Source organism: Mobula hypostoma, chromosome 11 (assembly GCF_963921235.1).
Source record: "Mobula hypostoma chromosome 11, sMobHyp1.1, whole genome shotgun sequence".
Classification (NCBI taxonomy): Eukaryota; Metazoa; Chordata; class Chondrichthyes; order Myliobatiformes; family Myliobatidae; genus Mobula; species Mobula hypostoma.
Genome location: NC_086107.1, coordinates 114,389,826 through 114,414,607, shown reverse-complemented (window position 1 = coordinate 114,414,607; position 24,782 = coordinate 114,389,826). Strand labels below are relative to the sequence as shown.

Genomic DNA, 24,782 nt, shown 5'->3' with positions numbered 1-24,782 from the left:
AGGGGAGGGATTGGGTGATGGAGACGTGCAGGGTGGGGGTCATAGACAGGGAGTGAGGGATTAACAGATGGAGAGGATGTGTAGGGAGGGAGGATGGGGATCACGGAGGGGGAAGTGAGGTATCTCAGATACAGTACAGTACCTCTCCATTCTGATCCCTCTTTACCCGCCGACTACTGATCCAGGTACCACCCGCTTCCAACCCTCAGAGCGAGGCCATATCTCTGAGCCTCCACCCTCTACCTCTGCCTCCTGACACCCCAGCCACACTGGCCGGCTCCAGCTCGCCCGGTGCAGCAACTGGTACGAGGGTCAAATGACAGCTTACAGTGGAAATCTGAAAGTTGAAGTCAAAACAGGACCACCTGCAGAATCACAGTCTGCTTGTTAATCGCTGATACATGTCGTGAAAAGCGTTGTTTACCGGTAATAAGACAGAAAGAATTACTGGAGGTCACAAGGGTGAAATACCCAGTGAAAAGCGAAATAGCAACGCAGTCAGAAACCAGAGAAAACTGTGGGCGCTGGAAATCCGAGCAACAGACACGAAATGCTGCAGGAACTCAACAGGCCAGGCAGCGTCTATGGAAAAAGTAGAAGTTTCGGGCCGAAACCCCACGGCAGGACTGGAGAAAAAATGCTGAGGAGCAGATTTGGAAGGGGTGGGGAGACAAAGGAAGAGGGAGACGGTAAGTGACAGGTGAAGCGAAGAGCTGGGAAGGTGATTGGTGAGAGACATAGAAACATAGAAACATAGAAAATAGGTGCAGGAGTAGGCCATTCGGCCCTTCGAGCCTGCACCGCCATTTATTATGATCATGGCTGATCATCCAACTCAGAACCCAGCCTTCCCTCCATACCCCCTGACCCCTGTAGCCACAAGGGCCATATCTAACTTCCTTTTAAACATAGCTAATGAACTGGCCTCAACAGTTTGCTGTGGCAGAGAATTCCACAGATTCACCACTCTCTGTGTGAAGAAGTTTTTCCTAACCTCGGTCCTAAAAGGCTTCCCCTCTATCCTCAAACTGTGACCCCTCGTTCTAGACCTCCCCAACATCGGGAACAATCTTCCTGCATCTAGCCTGTCCAATCCCTTTAGGATCTTATACGTTTCAATCAGATCCCCCCTCAATCTTCTAAATTCCAACGAGTACAAGCCCAGTTCATCCAGTCTTTCTTCATATGAAAGACCTGCCATCCCAGGAATCAATCTGGTGAACCTTCTTTGTACTCCCTCTATGGCAAAGATGTCTTTCCTCAGATTAGGGGACCAAAACTGCACACAATACTCCAGGTGTGGTCTCACCAAGGCCTTGTACAACTGCAGTAGTACCTCCCTGCTCCTGTACTCGAATCCTCTCGCTATAAATGCCAGCATACCGTTCGCCTTTTTCACCGCCTGCTGTACCTGCATGCCCACTTTCAATGACTGGTGTATAATGACACCCAGGTCTCGTTGCACCTCCCCTTTTCCTAATCGGCCACCATTCAGATAATAATCTGTTTTCCTATTTTTGCCACCAAAGTGGATAACTTCACATTTATCCACATTAAATTGCATCTGCCATGAGTTTGCCCACTCACCCAACCTATCCAAGTCACCCTGCATCCTCTTAGCATCCTCCTCACTGCTAACACTGCCACCCAGCTTCGTGTCATCCGCAAACTTGGAGATGCTGCATTTAATTCCCTCATCCAAGTCATTAATATATATTGTAAACAACTGGGGTCCCAGCACTGAGCCTTGCGGTACCCCACTAGTCACCGCCTGCCATTCTGAAAAGGTCCCGTTTATTCCCACTCTTTGCTTCCTGTCTGCTAACCAATTCTCCACCCACACCAATACCTTACCCCCAATACCGTGTGCTTTAAGTTTGCACACTAATCTCCTATGTGGGACCTTGTCAAAAGCCTTTTGAAAATCCAAATATACCACATCCACTGGTTCTCCCCTATCCACTCTACTAGTTACATCCTCAAAAAATTCTATGAGATTCGTCAGACATGATTTTCCTTTCACAAATCCATGCTGACTTTGTCCGATCATTTCACCGCTTTCCAAATGTGCTGTTATCACATCCTTGATAACTGACTCCAGCAGTTTCCCCACCACCGACGTTAGGCTAACCGGCCTATAATTCCCCGGTTTCTCTCTCCCTCCTTTTTTAAAAAGTGGGGTTACATTAGCCACCCTCCAATCCTCAGGAACTAGTCCAGAATCTAACGAGTTTTGAAAAATTATCACTAATGCATCCACTATTTCTTGGGCCACTTCCTTAAGCACTCTGGGATGCAGACCATCTGGCCCTGGGGATTTATCTGCCTTCAATCCCTTCAATTTACCTAACACCACTTCCCTACTAACATGTATTTCGCTCAGTTCCTCCATCTCACTGGACCCTCTGTCCCTTACTATTTCTGGAAGATTATTTATGTCCTCCTTAGTGAAGACAGAACCAAAGTAATTATTCAATTGGTCTGCCATGTCCTTGCTCCCCATAATCAATTCACCTGTTTCTGTTTGCAGGGGACCTACATTTGTCTTTATCAGTCTTTTCCTTTTTACATATCTATAAAAGCTTTTACAGTCAGAAGGTTACGGCAGAAAGAAAGAGGAGGCGACGGGCAGGAAAGGAGGTAGGGTGAGAATTATACGCCGGACGCGGAGGCTGGTGGGCACATAATTCTCCGAAACTTCCCCCACCACCAAGTACATCTTTCCCTCGCCACCCCCGCACTTCCTGCTTTCCGCAGGGACCGCTCCCTACGCGACTCCCCTGCCCGTCCGTCCCTCCCCGCTGATCTCCCGCCCGGCACTCATCCTTGCAAATGGAACAAGTGCTGCGTCCCCTCCCTCACCGCCACTCAGGGTCTCAGACAGTCCTTTCCAGGTGAGGCGACACTTCACCCGTGAGTCTGTTGGTTGTCCGGTGAGACCTCCTGCACGTCGGTGAGACCCGACAGAGATATTGAGAAAATGTTTCGCCGAGAACCTACTCCCGGTGGCCACCCATTTTAATTCCACTTCCCATTCCCATGCCGGTAAGTTTCAGCTATCGCCTGGTGTTCCTCTCTCCCCTGCCCTCCCAAACCCACCCCCACCTTTCAAATCTACTCCTCAGCTTTTTTTCCTTCGGTTCTGCCGAAGGGTTTCGGCCCGAAACGTCGCCTGTATTTTTTTGCAATACCGCTGCCTAGCCTGCTGAATCTTGTGTATGTTGCATAGCCCCAACATGTCAAAATTTGACCTTTTTCAGATGAAAGCAGTTGCTGCCATGTTCAGCGCCTCGGCCCTTGTGTTTTCGTGCGTCGGCAAGTTTCTTGGCTTTGTTTCCACTTGGGATGAATAGATTTTTGATAGCAAGTGTTCTGGACAAAATCTGAAAATTTTGGCTCAAACGGGAGGTAGTTTATCTATAGTAAACACAAAATACTCTGCAGATGCTGGGGTCAAAGCAACACTCACAACACGCTGGAGGAACTCAGCAGGTCGGGCCGCATCTGTGGAAACGATCGGTCGATATTTCGGGCCAGAACCCCTTGTAGAAGAGCCGGAGAGCGCGACGGGGATGAGTGAAACACGGCGGAGGTTCCCTGCAGATTCGGGGCTGACGAAGGGTTCCGGCCCGAAAGGTCGACCGATCGTTTCCACGGATGCTGCCCGACCTGCTGAGTTCCTCCAGCGTGTTGTGAGTGTTGCTTTGACCCCAGCGCCTGCAGATTATTTTGTGTTTAAGATTCGGGGTTGTGCGTGTTCAAGTCGAGTTGGTGATCTGGTCAGGATGAACGGAACCCTCAATGCTGAGAGGTACAAGCAGATTCTCAACCCCCACACAATACCATCGGGGAGATGTCCGATCGGTCCCAACTTCATTCTGTAGCCAGACAATGACCCCGAACACACGGCCAAGCCCATAAAGATCTATCCTCAGCGAAAAGAAGTACGAAGAGCTAAATAAATAAATATGAGCCATATTATAGTCTCCTGCGCTCCAAAGAATGAAGCCGACCCAGTCCATCCTCTCGCCATAACTCTGCCTCCCCAGTCCCGCCAACTGATAATTCCTCCTCGGCCCCTCTTATCAGTTTAATGACATCTTAGTCGCAACGGGTTGATTGCTGAACAAGACTGGACCACTCTTTGGGGTAAAGTGGGGGGGGGGGGAAATGTGAAAAGGCGGCTCGCCAGCGAGTTAACGGGAGCAGTGAGAGGGGAAGGCGTTCGGTACGCTGGTCTCCGTCAGTCAGGGAACCGAGGAGAGGAGGGTGCAGTTGTTGGTAAGGCCGCACTCGGAGCGTGTGTCCAGTTTTAGTCTGCCTGCTGCGGGAAGCGCGCTATTAAGATTGGAAGGCGTGCGGAGGAGATTGGTACCGGGACTCGAGGGATCTCCTCAGATCTCCCCCCGAGAGAGAGGGACTGAGAGACACCGGTCAGTGTACAGATCTCCCCTGAGAGAGAGGGACTGAGAGACACCGGTCAGTGTACAGATCTCCCCCTGAGAGAGAGGGACTGAGAGACACCGGTCAGTGTACAGATCTCCCCCTGAGAGAGAGGGACTGAGAGACACCGGTCAGTGTACAGATCTCCCCTGAGAGAGAGGGACTGAGAGACACCGGTCAGTGTACAGATCTCCCCCTGAGAGAGAGGGACTGAGAGACACCGGTCAGTGTACAGATCTCCCCTGAGAGAGAGGGACTGAGAGACACCGGTCAGTGTACAGATCTCCCCCTGAGAGAGAGGGACTGAGAGACACCGGTCAGTGTACAGATCTCCCCCTGAGAGAGAGGGACTGAGAGACACCGGTCAGTGTACAGATCTCCCCTGAGAGAGAGGGACTGAGAGACACCGGTCAGTGTACAGATCTCCCCCTGAGAGAGAGGGACTGAGAGACACCGGTCAGTGTACAGATCTCCCCCTGAGAGAGAGACTGAGAGACACCGGTCAGTGTACAGATCTCCCCCTGAGAGAGAGGGACTGAGAGAAATTGTCAGTGTACAGATCTCACCCCTTCCCGTCCCGAGACAGAGGGACTGAGAGACACCGGTGAGTGTTCCCCTGAGGGATTTAGTATATGTTTACTTTGTTTTTAATGTATTGGTGTAATATTGAAAGAGGAACTCAGACTATGACAGCTGTGTGAAAGCATGCATGAAATGTGATATTTGCTAATCCGCTGACCTAACAGTTTCTTTCACGCCCCGAACTCTCATCCGCTGCAGGAAGTCGTGCGAGGAGGCGTCGGAAAGTTGATGGAAGGGGGTCTGAGAGTAGAGCGTTTTGCACTCAGATGGATAGACTTGGAATCACTGGCGAAAAGAGAAGCTAGCTGGGTGCGCACTGCCTGTCTCCAAATCCTCAGCACCCTCGTACAGAACAGAAAACAACGGCGGTAAGTCTGATAGTTCAAAACTGCAACAGGAAATGTGCAGCGGATGGAGAAGCACCTGTTTACTGTATACACATCTTTGCCGAGTTATATGTGCGAGAGAGTCGGTATACAGATCTCCCCCTGAGAGACACCGGTCAGTGTACAAATCTCCCTGAGAGACACCGGTCAGTGTACAGATCTCCCCCTGAGAGAGAGGGACTGAGAGACACCGGTCAGTGTACAGATCTCCCCCTGAGAGAGAGGGACTGAGAGACATGCGGTTGTGGGGAGAGAGCGTGGCAGTGGGATTACTTTGTAGACTGTGAGAGAACTTCCTTGGAGACTAATTTACATGGCCTTCTGAGGTCTGTAAAGTGAAGCTTTAGAGCAAGGATTCCCAACCTGGGATCCACGGACCCTCGGCCAATGGTAAGGCTCCAATGCTTTAGAGCAACAGGCCTTTAGGCCCCAATAGTCCATGCTGACCAGAGTGGCCATTCAGCCAGTCCTCAGGCCGCTTTTAAATTTCCCCTATCACCAAAAACCTATGCCCCTGGTTTTGGACTCCCCTACCCTGGGGAAAAGACAATGTTTGTAAAGCTGAGCCTTCTAGAAGGTCGCCCCTCCCCCATTCTCCTGTGTTCTTGGGAATAAAGACTTGGTTTGTCTACCTTTCCCTCATAATTCTATATACCTCTATCAATTCTCCTCTCAACCTTCTACGTCCGAGGAATCCGGTAGAAATGTTGTTGATCACCTTAGGAAGGATTCTTTCCGGGTGCATCGCGGTCTAGTACGGTAACGGCTTTATGTGTGACCGCAAGTCCCACGGAAAGTTATGGACACAGCTCAGCACTTCCGAGAAACCAGCCTCCCCCATGGACTCTGTCCACACCTCCCACTGTCCCGAGAAACCAGCCAATCTAATCAAAAACCCCACCCATCCCGGAGGAGGCAAGGAGTCTGCTGGAGGCCTTTCAGAGGTTCTGAACCCTTTTAATGCCATGGACCACGGCATTAAGCAAGGGGTCTGTGATCTAGTAGACAGATGGGGAAAAAATGGCAGATAGAATACAATGTAGAGAATTGTATGTATGGTCCATTTTGCTGAGGGAGAAAGGCGAAGACTACTTTCTGAATGGGGAGAACATTAAAAGATCAGCGGTGTAAAGGGACTTGGGAGTTGCGTGAAGGTTAATTTGCAGGTTGAGTGGTGGTAGGGAAGGCAAATGCAATGCAATTCATTTCGAGAGGACTAGAATATACAAGCAAGGATGCGATGCTGAGGCTTAATAAGGCGCTGGTCAGACCACACCTGGAATATTGTGAGCCTTTTTGCCCCTTATTTAAGAAAGGATATGTTGGTTTTGGAGAGGGTCCAGAGGAGGTTCACGAGAATAATTCCAGGAATTAAAGGGTTAACGTTTGAGGAGTGTTTGATGTCTCTGGGCCTGCACTCGTTGGAATTTAGAAGAGTGAGGGGGCATCACATTGAATCCTTTCAAATATTGAAAAGCCGAGACAGTGTGGGTTTGGAGAGGATGTTTCCTATAATGGGAGAGTCTAGGACCAGAGGACAGAGCATCGGGATTGAGGGCCGTTCCTTCAGAACAGAGATGAGGAGGAATTTCTTTATTCGGGAGGTGGTGAATCTGTGGAATTCATTGCTACTGGCAGCAGTGGAGGCCAAGTATTGAGTATCTTTAGAGTGGAGGTAGATAGGTTCTTGATTAATCAAGGCGTCAAAGGTTACAGAGAGAAAACAAGAGGTGGAGTTGAGAGGGATAGTAAATCAGCCATGATGGAATGGCGGAGCAGCTCGATGGGCCGAATGGCCCATTACTTCTACTGTTATGTCCTGTGGTCTTATGGAATTCTTCTCCCCTCTTCGATTCGGGTTGGGGGGGTGGGTGGTGTTTGAAGAAGAGAAAATGTCCGAAATTCGGTAAAGATACTATTAAAGGTCTGCCGCCGCACAGCCAACAGCAGCGATACTGCCGAGCGAAACGACAGCACCCGAACCACAGGAAGCTTCCAGCTCTCAGTACGTCACGAAGTTTCCGTTTTCATCTTCAACATATTCATTTAGATTCTCACTCGCATTTAGTTGGAGTTGATGTGTTCAACTTTTGCTGTTTTTTTTATAAAGGTAATTCCGCTGATTTCGTTAAATTCAGTAGGACCGGCGAACTGGGTCAATTCTATATTCTCTGCGCCACTGCCCCCACTTCCGTCTCCAATGGTAAGGGATTGCTGGTCCCTCTCACTACTTCCTCATTCTCCCCTCCCGCAATGTCCCCCCTCTCCCCCCATGTCCTCCCTCTCTTCTCCATGTTTCCCTCTCTCCCCACGTTCTCCCTCTCCCCCAACATACCCCCATTGCTCCCCCCACGTTCTCCCATCTCTCTCTCCCCCACGTTCCCCCATTCCTCTCCCCCACGTTCCCCCATTCCTCTCCCCCACGTTTCCCATCTCTCTCTCCCCCACTTTCCCCCATTCCTCTCCCCCACGTTCCCCATTTCTCTCTCCCCCACGTTCCCCATCTCTCTCTCCCCCACGTTCCCCCATTCCTCTCCCCCACGTTCCCCATTCCTCTCCCCCACGTTCCCCATCTCTCTCTCCCCCACGTTCCCCCCTCTCTCTCCCCCACATTACCCATCTCTCTCTCCCCCACGTTCCCCATCTCTCTCTCCCCCACGTTCCCCATCTCCCTCTCCCCCACGTTCCCCCAGGTCTCTCCCCCCACATACCTCCCTCTCCCTCTTTCTTCCTTCCCCACCCACATTCCCAGTTTCTCTCACCCCCCCTTCCCTCTCGTGTTCCACCATCCTCACTCTCTCGCACACAATGCCACTCAAGACTGGCACCTGTCTGTCTGTCCTGTTTCTCTTTCCCGATTCAGGAACAGCTTCTTCCCCTCTGCTGTTGGATCTGAACCCATAAACACTACCTCATTAGTCCCATTTTTAAAACAATTTTTAATGTGTAATTTACACTAAATTTACATCTTGGCATGTAGAGCTGCCGCAAGAAAAGATCATCTTTCACTCCATATTTCAGTGACAATAATCTGACGCTGATCTTTTCTCTTTCCTCACTTCCCTGACTCTGTGATTCTCTCTCTTGCTCACCCCCTCCCTCTCTCTCCCCCCTCTGTCTCTCTCACTCGCTCTGCGCTCCCTCTCTCTCTCCCCCCGCTCATTACTGACACTGACTACCGCCCGCAGACCCTGGATTTGACGGGAGCCCCTGAGCGAGCCACGATGCCCCGGGAGAGGGGTCTGGTCTGCCTGGTGACGGGAGGCTGCGGGTTTCTGGGGAAGCACCTGGTGCGGCTGCTGGCAGAGTGCGCCGAGGAGCTGAAGGAGATCAGAGTGCTCGACCTGGTGTTGGACAGGGAGCTGGAGGCGCTGAGCACGGGTAGGGACTGGCACAAGGCCGGGGAGAGAAGGCGGGAGCAGGGCTGTGCGGAGGCAGAGGGGCAGAGGGTTGGCATGGAGCTGTGGGGAGAGATCGTGACAGGGTATTAGTTTGGTGGTTGACACGGGATTGTGGAGAGAGTGGGGGGTCAGTGGGATTTGTTTGGGGACCGAGACAAGGCTGTTGTGGAGAGAGTTGGGGGACAATGGGATTTGTTTGGGGACCGAGACAGGGCTGTTGTGGAGAGAGTGGGGTCAGTGGGATTTGTTTGGGGACTGAGACAAGGCTGTTGTGGAGAGAGTTGGGGGACAATGGGATTTGTTTGGGGACCGAGACAGGGCTGTTGTGGAGAGAGTGGGGTCAGTGGGATTAGATTGGGGTTGATTCAGCGTTTTGGAATTGAAATTGAATTTTAATTCTCTGTCTCCCCTTTCCCATCCTCCCCCATTTGTTTAACCTACCTTCCCTTTCCTCCACTGTCCCTCCCTCTTCCACCTCTTCTCCCATCTGCCCCTTCCCCTCCTTACTCCCTCCCTGTTTACGTCTTTGCCCCCTCCACATCCTCCTATCCCAACCGTCTCCCTCCACTCCCTCGCCTCTCCTTCCTGCTCCTCCTCCTACTCATTACTCTCCCCCTCCCCTGTCCCACCCTACACCTGCCCCCTCTCTCCTGTAGCCTCTCTCAGGGTGTCCATGATGCAGGGGGATATCACCTCCCCTGGGGACATGGCCCGCGCAATCCAGGGGGCTGACCTGGTCTTCCACCTCGCCAGTGTCATCGACTTCCTGGGGCTCATTCCCGAGTCCCAAATCCTTTCCGTCAACATACAAGGTAAGGCTGGGGGGTGGGAGGTGGGGGAGAGGTCAGGTGGTGGTCTGTCCCGCAATGTTCCCACTCGCCTCGACGCCCCTTCTGCATCTCTCCATTCCATGGTGCCTCCTCTCTGACGAAGGGGTCTCGGCCCGAGATGTTGACTGTTTACTCTTTTCCATAGGTGCTGCCTGGCCTGCTGATTTCCTCCGGCATTTTGTGTGTGCCTCTTCCGCCCTCCTCGTCACCCCTCCCCGAGCACTATTCCCTCCATCTCTGTCCTTACTCCCCGATCCTTTGGCCTGAACAGCTCATCGTCTTGGGCTTTGTGCAGCTCTGCCAGAGGAACATCTACCATGGCAGCTCCGCCAGGGGACCATGGGCAGCTCATCAGGGCCCAGCTCCGCCAGGGGACCATGGGCAGCTCCGCCAGGGGACCATTGGCAGCTCATCAGGGCCCAGCTCCGCCAGGGGACCATTGGCAGTTCCGCCAGGGCCCAGCTCCGCCAGGGGACCATGGGCAGCTCATCAGGGTCCAGCTCCGCCAGGGGACCATTGGCAGTTCCGCCAGGGCCCAGCTCCGCCAGGGGACCATGGGCAGCTCATCAGGGCCCAGCTCCGCCAGGGGACCATTGGCAGTTCCGCCAGGGCCCAGCTCCGCCAGGGGACCATGGGCAGCTCATCAGGGCCCAGCTCTGCTTGGTGGCTACTTCACCAGGGGGCTAGCTGCTGCTCTGCCAAAAACTACCTCCACTGGTGACCACAGAAACCTCCACAGGGGCCCAAGGGCAGCTTCACCAGGGGCTGCTCTTTCAGTAGACCACTGGCAGCCCCGCCAAGGTGCCATGGAAGACTGGCAGGAGGTCACTGGCATCACTACCAGGGGTCGGCAAGGGGCAGCTCTGCCTGGGGACTGTGGACAGTTCTGCCGGGGGACCATGGGTAGCTCTGCCAGGGGACCATGGGCAGCTCATCAGGGCCCAGCTCTGCCAGGGGACCATGGGCAGCTCATCAGGGCCCAGCTCCGCTAGGGGACCATGGGCAGCTCATCAGGGCCCAGCTCCGCCAGGGAACCATGGGCAGCTCTACCAGGGGACCATGAGTAGCTCCACCAGGGCCCAGCTCTGCTTGGTGGCTGTTGGTACTTCACCAGGGGGCTAGCTGCTGCTCTGCCAAAAAACTACCTCCACTGGTGACCACAGAAAGCTCCGCCAGGGGCCCAAGGGCAGCTCTGCCAGGGGACCATGGGTAGCTCCACCAGGGGGCTGCTCTTTCAGCAGACCACTAGCAGCCCCGCCAAGGTGCCATGGAAGACTGGCAGGAGGTCACTGGCAGCACCACCAGGGGTCAGCAAGAGGCAGCTCTGCCTGAGGACTGTGGACAGTTCTGCTAGGGGGCTGCAGGCAGCTCTGCAGGGACCCTGTTCCATCGTAAGGCAGCTTCACCAGGAGGCCGTGGGCTGTTGCCCTGGGGTGGAGGGGAGGGAGAACTCCGCGAGTGGGCCAAGGGCAGCTCCCACAGGGGAGCGTGGCATCGGCGGGGGGGGGGGGGAGGGTGCGGCTGCTGGAGAGACCGTGGCACCACTCTGACCTTGGTAACTTTGTGTCCACAGGGACCCAGACCGTGATTGATGCCTGTGTTCAGCACGATGTCCCGACCCTGGTCTACACCAGCAGCATGGAGGCAGTGGGGCCCAACTCCAAGTGGCAACCGTTCCACAGGTGGGAGGCCAAGCCTGAGTCATTATCCTCCCCACTCCCCTCTCCCCACTCCCCACCCTCTCCCTCTCCCCACTCCCCACCCCCACTTTCCCCACTCCCCACCCTTTCCCTACCCCGCACTCTTCCCACTCCCCCACCCTCTCCTTCTCCCCCTCCTCTCCCTTACTCCCCTCTCACCTGCCACCCTGTTCCTTCCCACTCTCCACCTGCCCCCTCTCCCTGCCTCCATTTCCTCACCTCCTGCCTCATCTCCCTCTCCTTCCCCACTCCTGCCTCCTTTCTCTGTCCTATATCCCTCCCTTCCACCTCTCTCCCATTCCCACTCTCTCCTTGTCCCCATCCCTCCCCCACTCACCCTCCCCCGCAGTATTTGAGTAGTCACTGTTGTCTCACCCCCAGAGGAGATGAGGACACAGTTTACGAATTTGCCCCTGCTTCAGTCTACGCGAGATCAAAATCCCAGGCCGAAGGTCTTATCCGCGGTGCAAACGGGATGAAGGTGAGAGCGCGGGGGAGCGCAGGGAGCAGCCCGCTAAATCCGCACTGTTACAATGGCCCCTGACGGGGGAGACCCCCTCACCAACACTGGTATTAAACAGAGTCTCTCCTGGTAACAGGAGAGACTCCCTCTGTAACAGGAGTAATGGGGGAGAGACTCCCTCTGTAACAGGGGTAATGGGGAGAGACTCCCCCTGTAATGGGGGTAATGGGGGTGAGAGACTCCCTCTGTAACAGGGGTAATGGGGAGAGACTCCCTCTGTAACAGGGGTAATGGGGAGAAAGACTCCCTCTGTAACAGGGGTAATGGGGGAGACTCCCTCTGTAACAGGGGTAATGGTGGAGAGACTCCCTCTGTAACAGGGCTAATGGTGGAGAGACTCCCTCTGTAACAGGGGTAATGGGGAGAGAGAGAGACTCCCTCTGTAACAGGGGTAATGGGGGAGAGACTCCCTCTTTAATTTGAGTATCTGATGGGGAGCATCACGTCATCTCGGCGAAGAGTCTCGACCCGGAATGCTGTCCATCCATTTCTGTCCGGAGAAACCTCCTGACCGGCTGAGTTTGTCAACTCTTTGTGCATGGGAGAAACCCGGGTTCCGTTCTCTGGAGCGGCAGAGTTTGGGGGAGACCCCAACAGAGGTTTATAAGATTATGAGAGGCACAGATAGAATAGACAGACGGAATCTTTGTCCCGTCAGGGCCGGAATGTCTAATACCAGAGAACATGCATGTAACGTGAGAGGGGGCAATTTCAAAGATGGGGGGGGGCAACTTTCTTCACAGAGAGCAGTGGATGCTTGGAACGCGCGTCCGGGGTGGTGAAGGCTGATGTGGCGGAAGCATTGAAGAGTCTCTGAGACAGATACGTGGATGCATAGAGACTGGAGGGGTACGGACAGAGAAGAGTGGTTTAATTTGACCTCGCGGTTGCTACAGGCACTCTGTACCGAATGATTGCTCCTGTTTTGTATTGTTCTGTGGGCTATTATACGTTCAGTGGGCCAAAGGATCTGTTTCCACACAGTCGCCATGCGCTAGTGGGGTGAGGGTGGGGGAGCGATTGTAGTTGCTATCGTATCGACCACCTCGTTCTGACTCCTCTCTCACCCCTTTCTTCACCTCCCACCTTCCCCTCCCCCCTCTGCCCTCTTATCTCTCCCCACTCTCTCTCACCCCCCCCCACACACAGACAGCGTCCGGGAAGACCCTTTTCACCCTGGCCCTGCGTCCGCTCAGTTTCTACGGGGAAGGTTTCTCCCTCCTCTGCAACCTGGCCGAAAGAGCGTCCCGCTGCGGGGGGCGCCTCTTCCGCCTCTCCTCCGCGGACGCCTGCATGGGGCATGCCTACGTGGGTGAGTCCGTGTTCCGCGGCGGAGGGAGTGAGGGGCAGAGGGTATCTGGTGGGATAACAAGTAGCTGACGGGTCTCGCTGAGGATTCTGGTGGATCAGGAAGGGGTATTGGGAGAGGAAGGGTTCAATGGCTCTGTCTGAGGGTGCAGGCAGAACAGGAGGGCTAGTAGCGAGGGAGGGGCCGATAGGTCTTACTGGTGGCCGAGGTAAGACAGGAGGGTTAGTAGAGAGAGAGGGCCAATAGGTCTCATTTTGGGCACAGGTGAAATGGAGGGGGCTAGGTGGTTGCAGAGGGAGTGAGTGGTACACCTAGTAGAGGAGGGAGTCAGGGTAGCCTCAGCACGCACCGGGGAGATGGATAATGGGGAACAAAGCAGCAGAATGGCTTGTCAGGACATCAGGCTGTAGTGCCTCTCTGAACTGGGGAGGGTTCTAGCAGAACATCAGAGGGACAGAAAGGCCTAATCAGTATACTAGTGGAATGGAAGTGGGGGGAGGAGCAAAATGGCCTCTTAGGACGTTGGAGTAGCAGGTATCACCGGGGCCGAACTCCTGGCAGGTAGATCAGGAGTTTAGCCGTCCTCAGTGGGGCGGAATGGCCTCTCGCGAACCGACAGAACGGAAAAGGGATAGCAGGAATTTGGGGGGGCATAACGGCCTCTCTAATGGGGCAGGTCGGTGGTAGTGGCGGGGAAGGCCTCAGCGCCCAGTGCAAGTAGAGCGGGATAGCACCTCTGGGACCCGATAGGCCTCCGTGTGGCTGTCCGGGCTCTGACCTTCGCTCCACACCTCCGACCCTCTCAGGAAACGTGGCCTGGATGCACCTGCTGGCAGCCCGCGCCCTGCGGGAGAAGCCCGGCCTGGTGGGCGGACAGGTCTACTATTGTTACGACGACTCCCCGGACAGGAGCTTCCTGGACTTCTACATGGAGTTTCTAGCGCCCTGCGGGGTGAAGTTAGTCGGCCAGCTGCGGCCCGTCCTCCCCTTCTTCATGGTCTTCCTGCTGGCTATCCTGGTCGAGCTCGTCGGCTTCGCCCTCCGCCCCTTCTGCACCTTTGCCCCCTCACTCAACCGCTACACCTTGCTCATGTCCTGCTCAACCTTCACGGTGCGGACCAGCAAAGCCGCCCGTCACTTCGGCTACCGACCGCTCTACACCTGGGAGCAATCCCGGGCGCGCACCATTCGCTGGCTGCAGAGCCTGGCCCGGCCGAGGTCAGAGTAGGGACCCGCTGGCTGCAGAGCCTGGCCCGGCCGAGGTCAGAGTAGGGACCCGCTGGCTGCAGAGCCTGCAGGGTCTCGATGAACTCTGATCCGCTCCACGTTTTACCCATCTCCCTCGCAACCCCCATTTCCCTCAGTACTCCCCCCATGACTATTACTATTTACTAATAGTAATATTACTATTACTATTTATTATTTCTGGTGCAACTGTAACGAAAACCAGTTTCCCCCCGGGATCAATAAAGTATGACTATGACTATGACTATCCCATACTCCATCCTCTCTTCCTCTCCCTCGCCCTCTCCCTCACTCCCTTCCCCTGCCCCCTTCCCGCCGGTGGTGACTCGTCGCTCAGCGCTGAGTTGATTTTGGACCTGGAATTGGATTCTGTGGTCTGGCTGGACTTTAATACTACGAAAAAGACATTGTTCTCATCTCCATGAGCACCACGTCAATGATCTTCTGAGGCCATCTCCTTCTCCATTTCTCTTCCCCTCTCCATCCCTCCCCTTCCCTCTCTCTCTCCCTCCATCCATCCATCCCTTCCCCTCTCCATCCCTCCCCTTCCCTCTCTCCCTTGTGACGAGAATACACATAAATTAAGATGTTAGCTGGCCTGTGCTGGCACCAGTGGGATCAGCAGTTGGTCTGCCACCTGTCTTCAGGAGAGAGAGATAAGGAAAACAATGGAGCAGCATTTGGAGATGTTAATGAAGGGACGGGAGAGTTTAACGGAAGGAGAGCTGTCAAGATCGGCTCCCCCTTTGAACCCTGAACTGTTTGAAGTGATGGACAGGCGATGCCCCAGCAGGGGGATAAAAAGGGACAGGTTCGCTAAGGCGACACACACGACACCCCGAGGTAACGAGACCCTGGAAGCGGTGCGTCTCTCACAAGTCGGTGGGGAGTTTTTGGACGGCTGGTCGCGGGATCAAGCCATAGACGCTTAGGGTGGAAAGGCACGATCGGTGGGAACCTGGTGTGTGTCCACCCTTGCCTGGGTGCCAGGTTCAGCGCAGAGAAACGGTCGTATCTGGAAACGGAGGGGTCACGGTCGGTGACCTCAGATGACATCACAAAGGACTCGCCCGAAAGCTGACTGTGAAGGTCTGTGTGGAAGCCGTTTGAATATTCATTCGTTTTGCTCTCTCTCTCCTTCCCCCCACTGTCCATCTCCCATGGCAGTGATTACTGTGAACTGAACTGAACTAAATTGAACTGAACTTTGCGTCACTTTGAAACTGGTCATTTACCACTAGACAACGATAGAGTTTGATTGATCCTGTTATCTTAATTCTGTGCACATGTGTGTTTATCATTGCTGAACTGTTGCATTTATTATCCTTTTGATTAGAGTACTGTGTTGCTTATTTCTTTAATAAAACTTTCTTAGTTCTAGTAATCCAGACTCCAACTGAGTGATCCATTTCTGCTGGTTTGGCAACCCAGTTACGGGGTAGGTAACACCCTCCATCCACCCATCCCTTCCCCTCCCCTTCCCTCTCTCCCTCCATCCATCCACCCCTTCCCCTCTCCATCCCTCCCCTTCCCTCTCTCCCTCCAACCATCCATCCATCCCTTCCCCTCTCCATCCCTCCCCTTCCCTCTCTCCCTCCAACCATCCATCCATCCCTTCCCCTCTCCATCCCTCCCCTTCCCTCTCTCCCTCCATCCATCCACCCCTTCCCCTCTCCATCCCTCCCCTTCCCTCTCTCCCTCCAACCATCCATCCATCCCTTCCCCTCTCCATCCCTCCCCTTCCCTCTCTCCCTCCATCCACCCATCCCTTCCCCTCTCCTTCCCTCTCTCCCTCCATCCATCCATCCCTTCCCCTCTCCATCCCTCCCCTTCCCTCTCTCCCTCCATCCATCCATCCCTTCCCTTCTCCATCTCTCCCCTTCCCTCTCTCCCTCCATCCACCCATCCCTTCCCTCTCTCCCTCCATCCATCCTTCCCTTCCCCTCTCCATCCCTCCCCTTCCCTCTCTCCCTCCATCCACCCATCCCTTCCCCTCTCCTTCCCTCTCTCCCTCCATCCATCCATCCCTTCCCTTCTCCATCTCTCCCCTTCCCTCTCTCCCTCCATCCACCCATCCCTTCCCTCTCTCCCTCCATCCATCCTTCCCTTCCCCTCTCCATCCCTCCCCTTCCCTCTCTCCCTCCATCCATCCATCCATCTCTTCCCCTCCCCTTCCCTCTCTCCCTCCATCCATCCATCCCATCCCCTCCCCTCCCCTCTCTCCCTCCATCCATCCATCCCTTCCCTTCTCCATCCCTCCCCTTCCCTCTCTCCCTCCAACCATCCATCCATCTCTTCCCCTCCCCTTCCCTGTCTCCCTCCATCCACCCATCCCTTCCCCTCCCCTTCCCTCTCTCCCTCCATCCATCCATCCCTTCCCCTCTCCATCCCTCCCCTTCCCTCTCTCCCTCCATCCATCCCTTTCTCTGCCCTCTCCATCGCTCTCTCCCACCCCTCTCCAGCTATTCCCCTCCATTTCCCCTCTCCCACCCAGTATACATCTCCCACCGTATCTCCTCCATTCCCTCCGTATCCCGAGACCACAGCAGATATTCATTTAGCCGAGAAACAGTCGCGTTCTGAATACAGACTGGAAGCACTGATCAGGTAAAGTTAAACGTGTTGTGTACAAGCAGCCAGTGTTGTCTACGGAGCACAGGCCGGGCTGGCCGCTCGGAGGGTCTGGCCCGGTTATCCCTGAACCGCCGTCACCGGGTTAGGATATTTCCAGAACCGACGGCTGTTGCCACATCGAACACGGTTCGATTGATTGACGCCGGGTGTATTCGGAGTCAGCCCCCATAGTGTTAAGGGTGGGAGTCTGGGATCTCTGTGCCCAGAAACGTTCAGACCACCCGTGTGAATTACTTCTGTCCCAGCCAAGGTGTTTGGGTACTCGGGTGTGTCCCACTGTCGATGTATAATGTGGAAGTGCTGTTGCGTCGATATTGAACAGAACGGTGCCACTGTGACTTTTGAAATTGTATTGCATCACCTCTGATCTCACAGGTATATTAAAAAGATGACATACACATGATTTTCGGGGACCCCAAACCGAGAGGGTCTCCAGGAGAGTCTGTTTGTTGTGATATCACAGGCTTTAGTCTCTCTCCGGTGACCCGGTTCAAAGTCACAACACTTCCTCCCTCCCTCCCTCCCAACCCCCCGTCCCTCCCTCCCTCCCCCCTCTCCGTCCGTCCCTCCCTCCCTCCGTCCCACCCCCCCTGTCCTCCCTTCCCTTCCACTCACATCCCTCTTCATCACTTTCTCCCCATTCCGCTCTACATCCCTTCCTTTACCCCCTCTTCTTCCATCCCTCTAATCTTCCCCACCCTCTCCTGCTCCTCACCCGTCATCGCTAATTCCATTCTTGTCTCTCTCCCCACCCCACCTCCTTCATCCCTCCCTCACTGCTCCAGTCCTCCATACTAACCTCCCACCTTTCTCTCCCTCCTCCTCACTTTCTGCTGCAGAATCTCCCTCAGTACCTCTCCCCGCTCCTTCATCTGTCCCTCAACTATCTCACCATCTCCCTCCCTCCTTCTCTCCTCATCTCGCTCCCATCTCTCACTCACTCCTCACCTTCTCCCTCACTACATCTCCCCCTCTCTCCCTCCTCAACTTCCATCTCACCACCTCCCTCGCCATCTTCCCCCCCCATCCTCTTCCTGCTCCACTTCCCTTTCCTATCTCCCTCCATTCCTCCCGTCCCTCCCTCTCTCTGGCTGTGGGATCCTGCTTTGCACAAATTGGGGTTTCCGACTCTGAGAGGGGACTTCAGATAGCGAGAGGGGCCATGCAGGGAGAGATGCTGAGAGTATCTCCGGCGAGGCAATGAGGAGGAGGAATTTCTCACTGTGATTATTCTGTGGGTTCGTCTGCTCCTGTTGAAGACTATGCAGATGAATTCGTGCTGGCGGAGACAAAAACCAGGAGGAAAGTAATGCAATATTCCGCGGGATTCCTGGGAATCTCCACCCGCATGGCCACTCAAAGTGGGGAGGCTTGTTGCGGGTGAGACTCCCTGACACCATCTACTGTATTGAGAAACAGAAAGAGAGGGGAAACTCGGAAAATATCACAACCCATGTTATCCCTGCTGTGGAAAGCTCCCGGTCCAACCTCAGCCAAGTCGGGAGAGATTGGAAGCCCTTTGGCAGCAGAACAGAGTAAGATCGCGGAAACATACTGGTCGGTCCCCAGGTTTGGAATCCCATGAGATGTGGGTGGAGAGGGGAAACTGGCCAGTGTTAGTCCAAGGATTCCTTCATTTTGTGCTCAAGAGATATCAAAGATAGACCCTTCCCGCCCTCCCCTGCCCCCCCCCGCCGGCCCCTGAGTCTCCCTAGGGTCCATCACTCGCTCAGGAGAGCAGAAGGGCAAGGAGGCTGGCAGCCTGGAGGAGGAGGATGCCCCTGACTTGCTCTGCCCCACTGAGGCACCCATGGGGATCCACGCTGGATGTAGTTTCTGGGGACATGAACGTGAGGTTCATCACGCGCTCCTGGATCCACTGGGTGAAGGCGGCCACTTCGGTGTAGACCCCGGGGCGATTAGGTCTTCCGCAACCTTCTCCAAAGCTCACAATGCCCACCTGAATCCAGGTCCCGTTGACAGGAAACACCAGGGGTCCGCCGGAGTCCCCCTGTGAGGGATGGGAATGTAGAGTGAGACCTAGAGGCAGTATTCCACACTGTCCCATCGCACACTCCCGGAGTCAGACACAGAGTGAAGCTACCTCCACACCGTCCCTTCACACACTCCCGGGGTCAGACACAGAGTGAATCTCCCTCCACACCGTCCCATCACACACTCCCGGGGTCAGACACAGAGTGAATCTCCCTCCACACCGTCCCTTCACACACTCCCGGGGTCAGACACAGAGTGAAACTCCTTCCACACCGTCCCATCACACACTCCCGGGGTCAGACACAGAGTGAATCTCCCTCCACACCGTCCCATCACACACTCCCGGGGTCAGACACAGAGTGAAACTCCTTCCACACCGTCCCATCGCACACTCCCGGGGTCAGACACAGAGTGAAACTCCCTCCACACCGTCCCATCGCACACTCCCGGGGTCAGACTCAGAGTGAAGCTCCCTCCGCACCGTCCCATCACACACTCCCGGAGTCAGACACAGAGTGAAGCTCCCTCCACACCGTCCCATCACACACTCCCGGGGTCAGACACAGAGTGAAGCTCCCTCTGCACCGTCCCATCACACACTCCCGGGGTCAGACACAGAGTGAAACTCCCTCCACACCGTCCCATCACACACTCCCAGGGTCAGACACAGAGTGAAACTCCCTGCACACCGTCCCGTCACACACTCCCGGGGTCAGACACAGAGTGAAACTCCCTCCACACCGTCCCATCACACACTCCCGGGGTCAGACACAGAGTGAAGCTCCCTCTGCACCGTCCCATCACACACTCCCGGGGTCAGACACAGAGTGAAACTCCCTCCACACCGTCCCATCACACACTCCCAGGGTCAGACACAGAGTGAATCTCCCTCCACACCGTCCCGTCACACACTCCCGGGGTCAGACACAGAGTGAATCTCCCTCCACACCGTCCCATCCCACACTCCCGGGGTCAGACACAGAGTGAAGCTCCCTCCACACCGTCCCATCACACACTCCCGGGATCAGACACAGAGTGAATCTCCCTCCACACCGTCCCATCACACACTCCCGGGGTCAGACACAGAGTGAATCTCCCTCCACACCGTCCCATCACACCCTGCCAGGGTCAGACACAGAGTGAATCTCCCTCCACACCGTCCCATCACACCCTGCCAGGGTCAGACACAGAGTGAAGCTCCCTCAGCATCGCCCCACCACACACTGCTCACCTGACAGGCGTCCTTGTTTCCCTGGGGCACGCCAGCACACAGCATTTGGTCGGTGATTCTGTTGGGCTGCCAGAGGGTAGATTTCCCATCGTTGTACATGGCATCACAGGTCCGGTGCCCAATCAGATTCACTGAGACTTCCTGCAGGATCCCGGGATTGCTAAGACTCACTGTAGGGCAGGCGGTAGAGCGAGAGAGCTGGTCACCAGAGCGACTGAACTCTGGGTCAGAAACCCACCCTTCCCTCAGGATTAAAGACCCCCCCCCAACACACACACAATTGCCTCACTATGTAGTTATTTGTAGAAGCATCCTGGGGAATGTGTCATTATTTACAGAGAGAGCGAAGGAGTGTACCAGTATTTACAGGGATCCCGGGGAGTGTGTCGTTATTTACAGGGGGCCCCGGGGAGTGTGTCAGTATTTACAGGGGGTCCCGGGGAGTGTGTCAGTATTTATAGGGGGTCCAGGGGGGTGTGTCAGTATTTACAGGGGTCCTGGGGAGTGTGTCAGTATTCACAGGGGGTCCTGGGGAGTGTGTCAGTATTTACAGGGGTCCTGGGGAGTGTGTCAGTATTTACAGGGGGTCCCGGGGAGTGTGTCAGAATTTACAGGGGATCCCGGGGAGTGTGTCAGAATTTACAGGGGATCCCGGGGAGTGTGTCAGTATTTACAGGGGGTCCCGGGGAGTGTGTCAGTATTTATAGGGGGTCCCGATGAGTGTGTCAGTATTTACAGGGGGTCCAGGGGGGTGTGTCAGTATTTACAGGGGGTCCCGGGGAGTGTGTCAATATTTACAGGGGTCTCGGGGAGTGTGTCAGTATTTACAGGGGGTCCAGGGGGGTGTGTCAGTATTTACAGGGGGTCCCGGGGAGTGTGTCAGTATTTACAGGGGGTCCCGGGGAGTGTGTCAGAATTTACAGGGGATCCCGGGGAGTGTGTCAGTATTTACAGGGGGTCCCGGGGAGTGTGTCAGTATTTACAGGGGGTCCTGGGGGGTGTGTCAGTATTTACAGGGGTTTGTGGAGTGTGTCGGTATTCGCAGGGGTCCCGGGGAGTGTGTCAGTATTTACAGGGGATCCTGGGGGGTGTGTCAGTATTTACAGGGGGTCCCGGGGAGTGTGTCTGTATTTACAGGGGTCCCGGGGACTGTGTCTGTATTTACAGGGGTCCCGGGGAGTGTGTCAGTATTTACAGGGGGTCCCGGGGAGTGTGTCAGAATTTACAGGGGATCCCGGGGAGTGTGTCAGTATTTACAGGGGGTCCCGGGGAGTGTGTCAGTATTTATAGGGGGTCCCGGGGAGTGTGTCAGTATTTACAGGGGGTCCAGGGGAGTGTGTCGGTATTTACAGGGGTCCCAGGGAGTGTGTCAGTATTTACAGGGGGTCCCAGGGAGTGTGTCGGTATTTACAGGGGTCCCGGGGAGTGTGTCAGTATTTACAGGGGGTCCAGGGGGGTGTGTCAGTATTTACAGGGGGTCCCGGGGAGTGTGTCAGTATTTACAGGGGGTCCCGGGGAGTGTGTCAGAATTTACAGGGGATCCCGGGGAGTGTGTCAGTATTTACAGGGGGTCCCGGGGAGTGTGTCAGTATTAACAGGGGGTCCTGGGGGGTGTGTCAGTATTTACAGGGGTTTGTGGAGTGTGTCGGTATTCGCAGGGGTCCCGGGGAGTGTGTCAGTATTTACAGGGGGTCCCGGGGAGTGTGTCAGTATTTACAGGGGGTCCCGGGGAGTGTATCGGTATTTACAGGGGGTCCTGGGGAGTGTGTCAGTATTTACAGGGGGTCTTGGGGAGTGTGTCAGTATTTACTGGGGGTCCCGGGGAGTGTGTCTGTATTTACAGGGGGTCCTGGGGAGTGTGTCAGTATTGTCAGGAGCAAAGGTGATGAACTGGGAGCTTGGATACATACATGGAATTATGATGTAGTGGCCATTACAGAGACTTGGCTGGCACCAGGGCAGGAATGGATTCTCAATATTCCTGGATTTCAGTGCTTTAAAAGGGATAGAGAGGGCGGAAAAAGGGGAAGAGGGGTGGCATTACTGGTCAGGGATACTATTACAGCTACAGAAAGGGTGGGTAATGTAGCAGGATCCTCTTTTGAGTCAATATGGGTGGAAGTCCGGAACAGGAAGGGAGCAGTTACTCTACGGGGGGTATTCTATAGGCCCCCTGGTAGCAGCAGAGATACAGAGGAGCAGATTGGGAGGCAGATTTTGGAAAGGTGCAAAAATAACAGGGTTGTTATCATGGGTGACTTTAACTTCCCTAATATTGATTGGCACCTGATTAGTTCCAAGTATTTAAACAGGGCAGAGATGGTTAAGTGTGTCCAGGAGGGATTCCTGTCACAGTATGTGGACAGGCCGACCGGGGGAATGCCATACTAGATCTAGTACTAGGTAATGAACCGGGTCAGGTCACAGATCTCTCAGTGGGTGAGCATCTGGGGGACAGTGACCACTGCTCCCTGGCCTTTATAATTATCATGGAAAAGGATAGAATCAAAGAGGACTGGAAAATTTTTAATTGGGGAAGGGCAAATTATGAGGCTATAAGGCTAGAACCTGCGGGTGTGAATTGGGATGATGTTTTTGCAGGGAAATGTACTATGGACATGTGGTCGATGTTTAGAGATCTCTTGCGGGATGTAAGGGATAAATTTGTTCCGGTGAGGAAGATAAAGAATGGTAGGGTGAAGGAACCATGGGTGACAAGTGAGGTGGAAAATCTAGTCCAGTGGAAGAAGGCAGCATACATGAGGTTTAGGAAGCAAGGATCAGATGGGTCTATTGATGAATATAGGGAAGCAAGAAAGGAGCTTAAGAAGGGGCTGAGAAGAGCAAGAAGGGGGCATGAGAAGGCCTTGGCAAGTAGGGTAAAGAAAAACCCCAAGGCATTCTTCAATTATGTGAAGAAAAAAAGGATGACAGGAGTGAAGGTTGGACGGATTAGAGATAAAGGTGGGAAGATGTGCCTGGAGGCTGTGGAAGTGAGCGAGGTCCTCAATGAATACTTCTCTTCGGTATTCACCAATGAGAGGGAACTTGATGATGGTGAGGACAGTATGAGTGAGGTTGATGTTCTGGAGCATGTTGATATTAAGGGAGAGGAGGTGTTGGAGTTGTTAAAATACATTAGGACAGATAAGTCCCCGGGGCCTGACGGAATATTCCCCAGGCTGCTCCACAAGGCGAGGGAAGAGATTGCTGAGCCTCTGGCTAGGATCTTTATGTCCTCGTTGTCCATGGGAATGGTACCGGAGGATTGGAGGGAGGCAAATGTTGTTCCCTTGTTCAAAAAAGGTAGTAGGGGTAGTCCGTGTAATTATAGACCAGTGAGCCTTACGTCTGTGGTGGGAAAGCTGTTGGAAAAGATTCTTAGAGATAGGATCTCTGGGCATTTAGAGAATCATGGTCTGATCAGGGTCAGTCAGCATGGCTTTGTGAAAGGCAGATCGTGTCTAACAAGCCTGATAGAGTTCTTTGAGGAGGTGACCAGGCATATAGATGAGGGTAGTGCAGTGGATGTGATCTATATAGATTTTAGTAAGGCATTTGACAAGGTTCCACACGGTAGGCTTATTCAGAAAGTTAGAAGGCATGGGATCCAGGGAAGTTTGGCCAGGTGGATTCAGAATTGGCTTGCCTGCAGAAGGCAGAGGGTGGTGGTGGAGGGAGTACATTCAGATTGGAGGATTGTGACTAGTGGTGTCCCACAAGGATCTGTTTTGGGACCTCTACTTTTCGTAATTTTTATTAACGACCTGGATGTGGGGGTAGAAGGGTGGTTTGGCAAGTTTGCAGACGACACAAAGGTTGGTGGTGTTGTAGATAGTGTAGAGGATTGTCAAAGATTGCAGAGAGACATTGATAGGATGCAGAAGTGGGCTGAGAAGTGGCAGATGGAGTTCAACCTGGAGAAGTGTGAGGTGGTACACTTTGGAAGGACAAACTCCAAGGCAGAGTACAAAGTAAATGGCAGGATACTTGGTAGTGTGGAGGAGCAGAGGGATCTCGGGGTACATATCCACAGATCCCTGAAAGTTGCCTCACAGGTGGATAGGGTAGTTAAGAAAGCTTATGGGGTGTTAGCTTTCATAAGTCGAGGGATAGAGTTTAAGAGTCGCGATGTAATGATGCAGCTCTATAAAACTCTGGTTAGGCCACACTTGGAGTATTGTGTCCAATTCTGGTCACCTCACTATAGGAAGGATGTGGAAGCATTGGAAAGGGTACAGAGGAGATTTACCAGGATGCTGCCTGGTTTAGAAAGTATGCATTATGATCAGATATTAAGGGAGCTAGGGCTTTGCTCTTTGGAGAGAAGGAGGGTGAGAGGAGACATGATAGAGGTGTACAAGATAATAAGAGGAATAGATAGAGTGGATAGCCAGCACCTCTTCCCCAGGGCACCACTGCTCAATACAAGAGGACATGGCTTTAAGGTAAGGGGTGGGAGGTTCAAGGGGGATATTAGAGGAAGGTGTTTTACTCAGAGAG

The 24,782-nt window shown here is 54.1% G+C and overlaps 2 protein-coding genes across 4 annotated transcripts in view; one reads left to right on the top strand and one right to left on the bottom strand.

Annotated features, from left to right (window-relative positions):
* The first annotated feature begins 2,754 nt into the window (after positions 1–2,754).
* LOC134354140 (3 beta-hydroxysteroid dehydrogenase type 7-like) lies at positions 2,755–15,794 on the top strand. 2 transcript variants are annotated; one of them, XM_063062945.1, is made up of 9 exons: positions 2,755–3,045; positions 5,224–5,393; positions 7,522–7,614; positions 8,600–8,792; positions 9,469–9,624; positions 11,216–11,324; positions 11,724–11,823; positions 13,015–13,177; positions 13,981–15,794. In XM_063062945.1, exons 3-9 carry the CDS (start codon positions 7,612–7,614, stop codon positions 14,400–14,402), a joined length of 1,146 nt encoding a protein of 381 aa, XP_062919015.1. In that variant the 5' UTR covers positions 2,755–3,045; positions 5,224–5,393; positions 7,522–7,611; the 3' UTR covers positions 14,403–15,794. The 2 variants fall into 2 exon arrangements, with proteins under 2 accessions (XP_062919015.1, XP_062919016.1); XM_063062946.1 differs by lacking the exon at positions 7,522–7,614.
* Positions 15,795–17,388: 1,594 nt separating this feature from the next.
* The window catches only part of LOC134354138 (serine protease 27-like), a 49,782-nt gene continuing 42,388 nt past the window's right edge, over positions 17,389–24,782 (bottom strand). For both annotated transcript variants that reach the window (XM_063062940.1, XM_063062941.1), the window contains 2 exons: positions 20,280–20,449; positions 17,389–19,064 (listed from right to left, as the gene is read on the bottom strand). In XM_063062940.1, coding sequence (XP_062919010.1) covers positions 18,783–19,064; positions 20,280–20,449 — 452 coding nt within the window. In that variant the 3' untranslated portion in view covers positions 17,389–18,782. The remainder of the gene's footprint in view (positions 19,065–20,279; positions 20,450–24,782) is intronic.

Coding starts and splice junctions, on each gene's coding strand:
- LOC134354140 (XM_063062945.1), top strand. Junction 8,793..9,468: donor GCTGGAGGCGCTGAGCACGG/GTAGGGACTGGC, acceptor TCTCTCCTGTAG/CCTCTCTCAGGGTGTCCATG. Junction 11,824..13,014: donor GCGGTGCAAACGGGATGAAG/GTGAGAGCGCGG, acceptor CCCCACACACAG/ACAGCGTCCGGGAAGACCCT.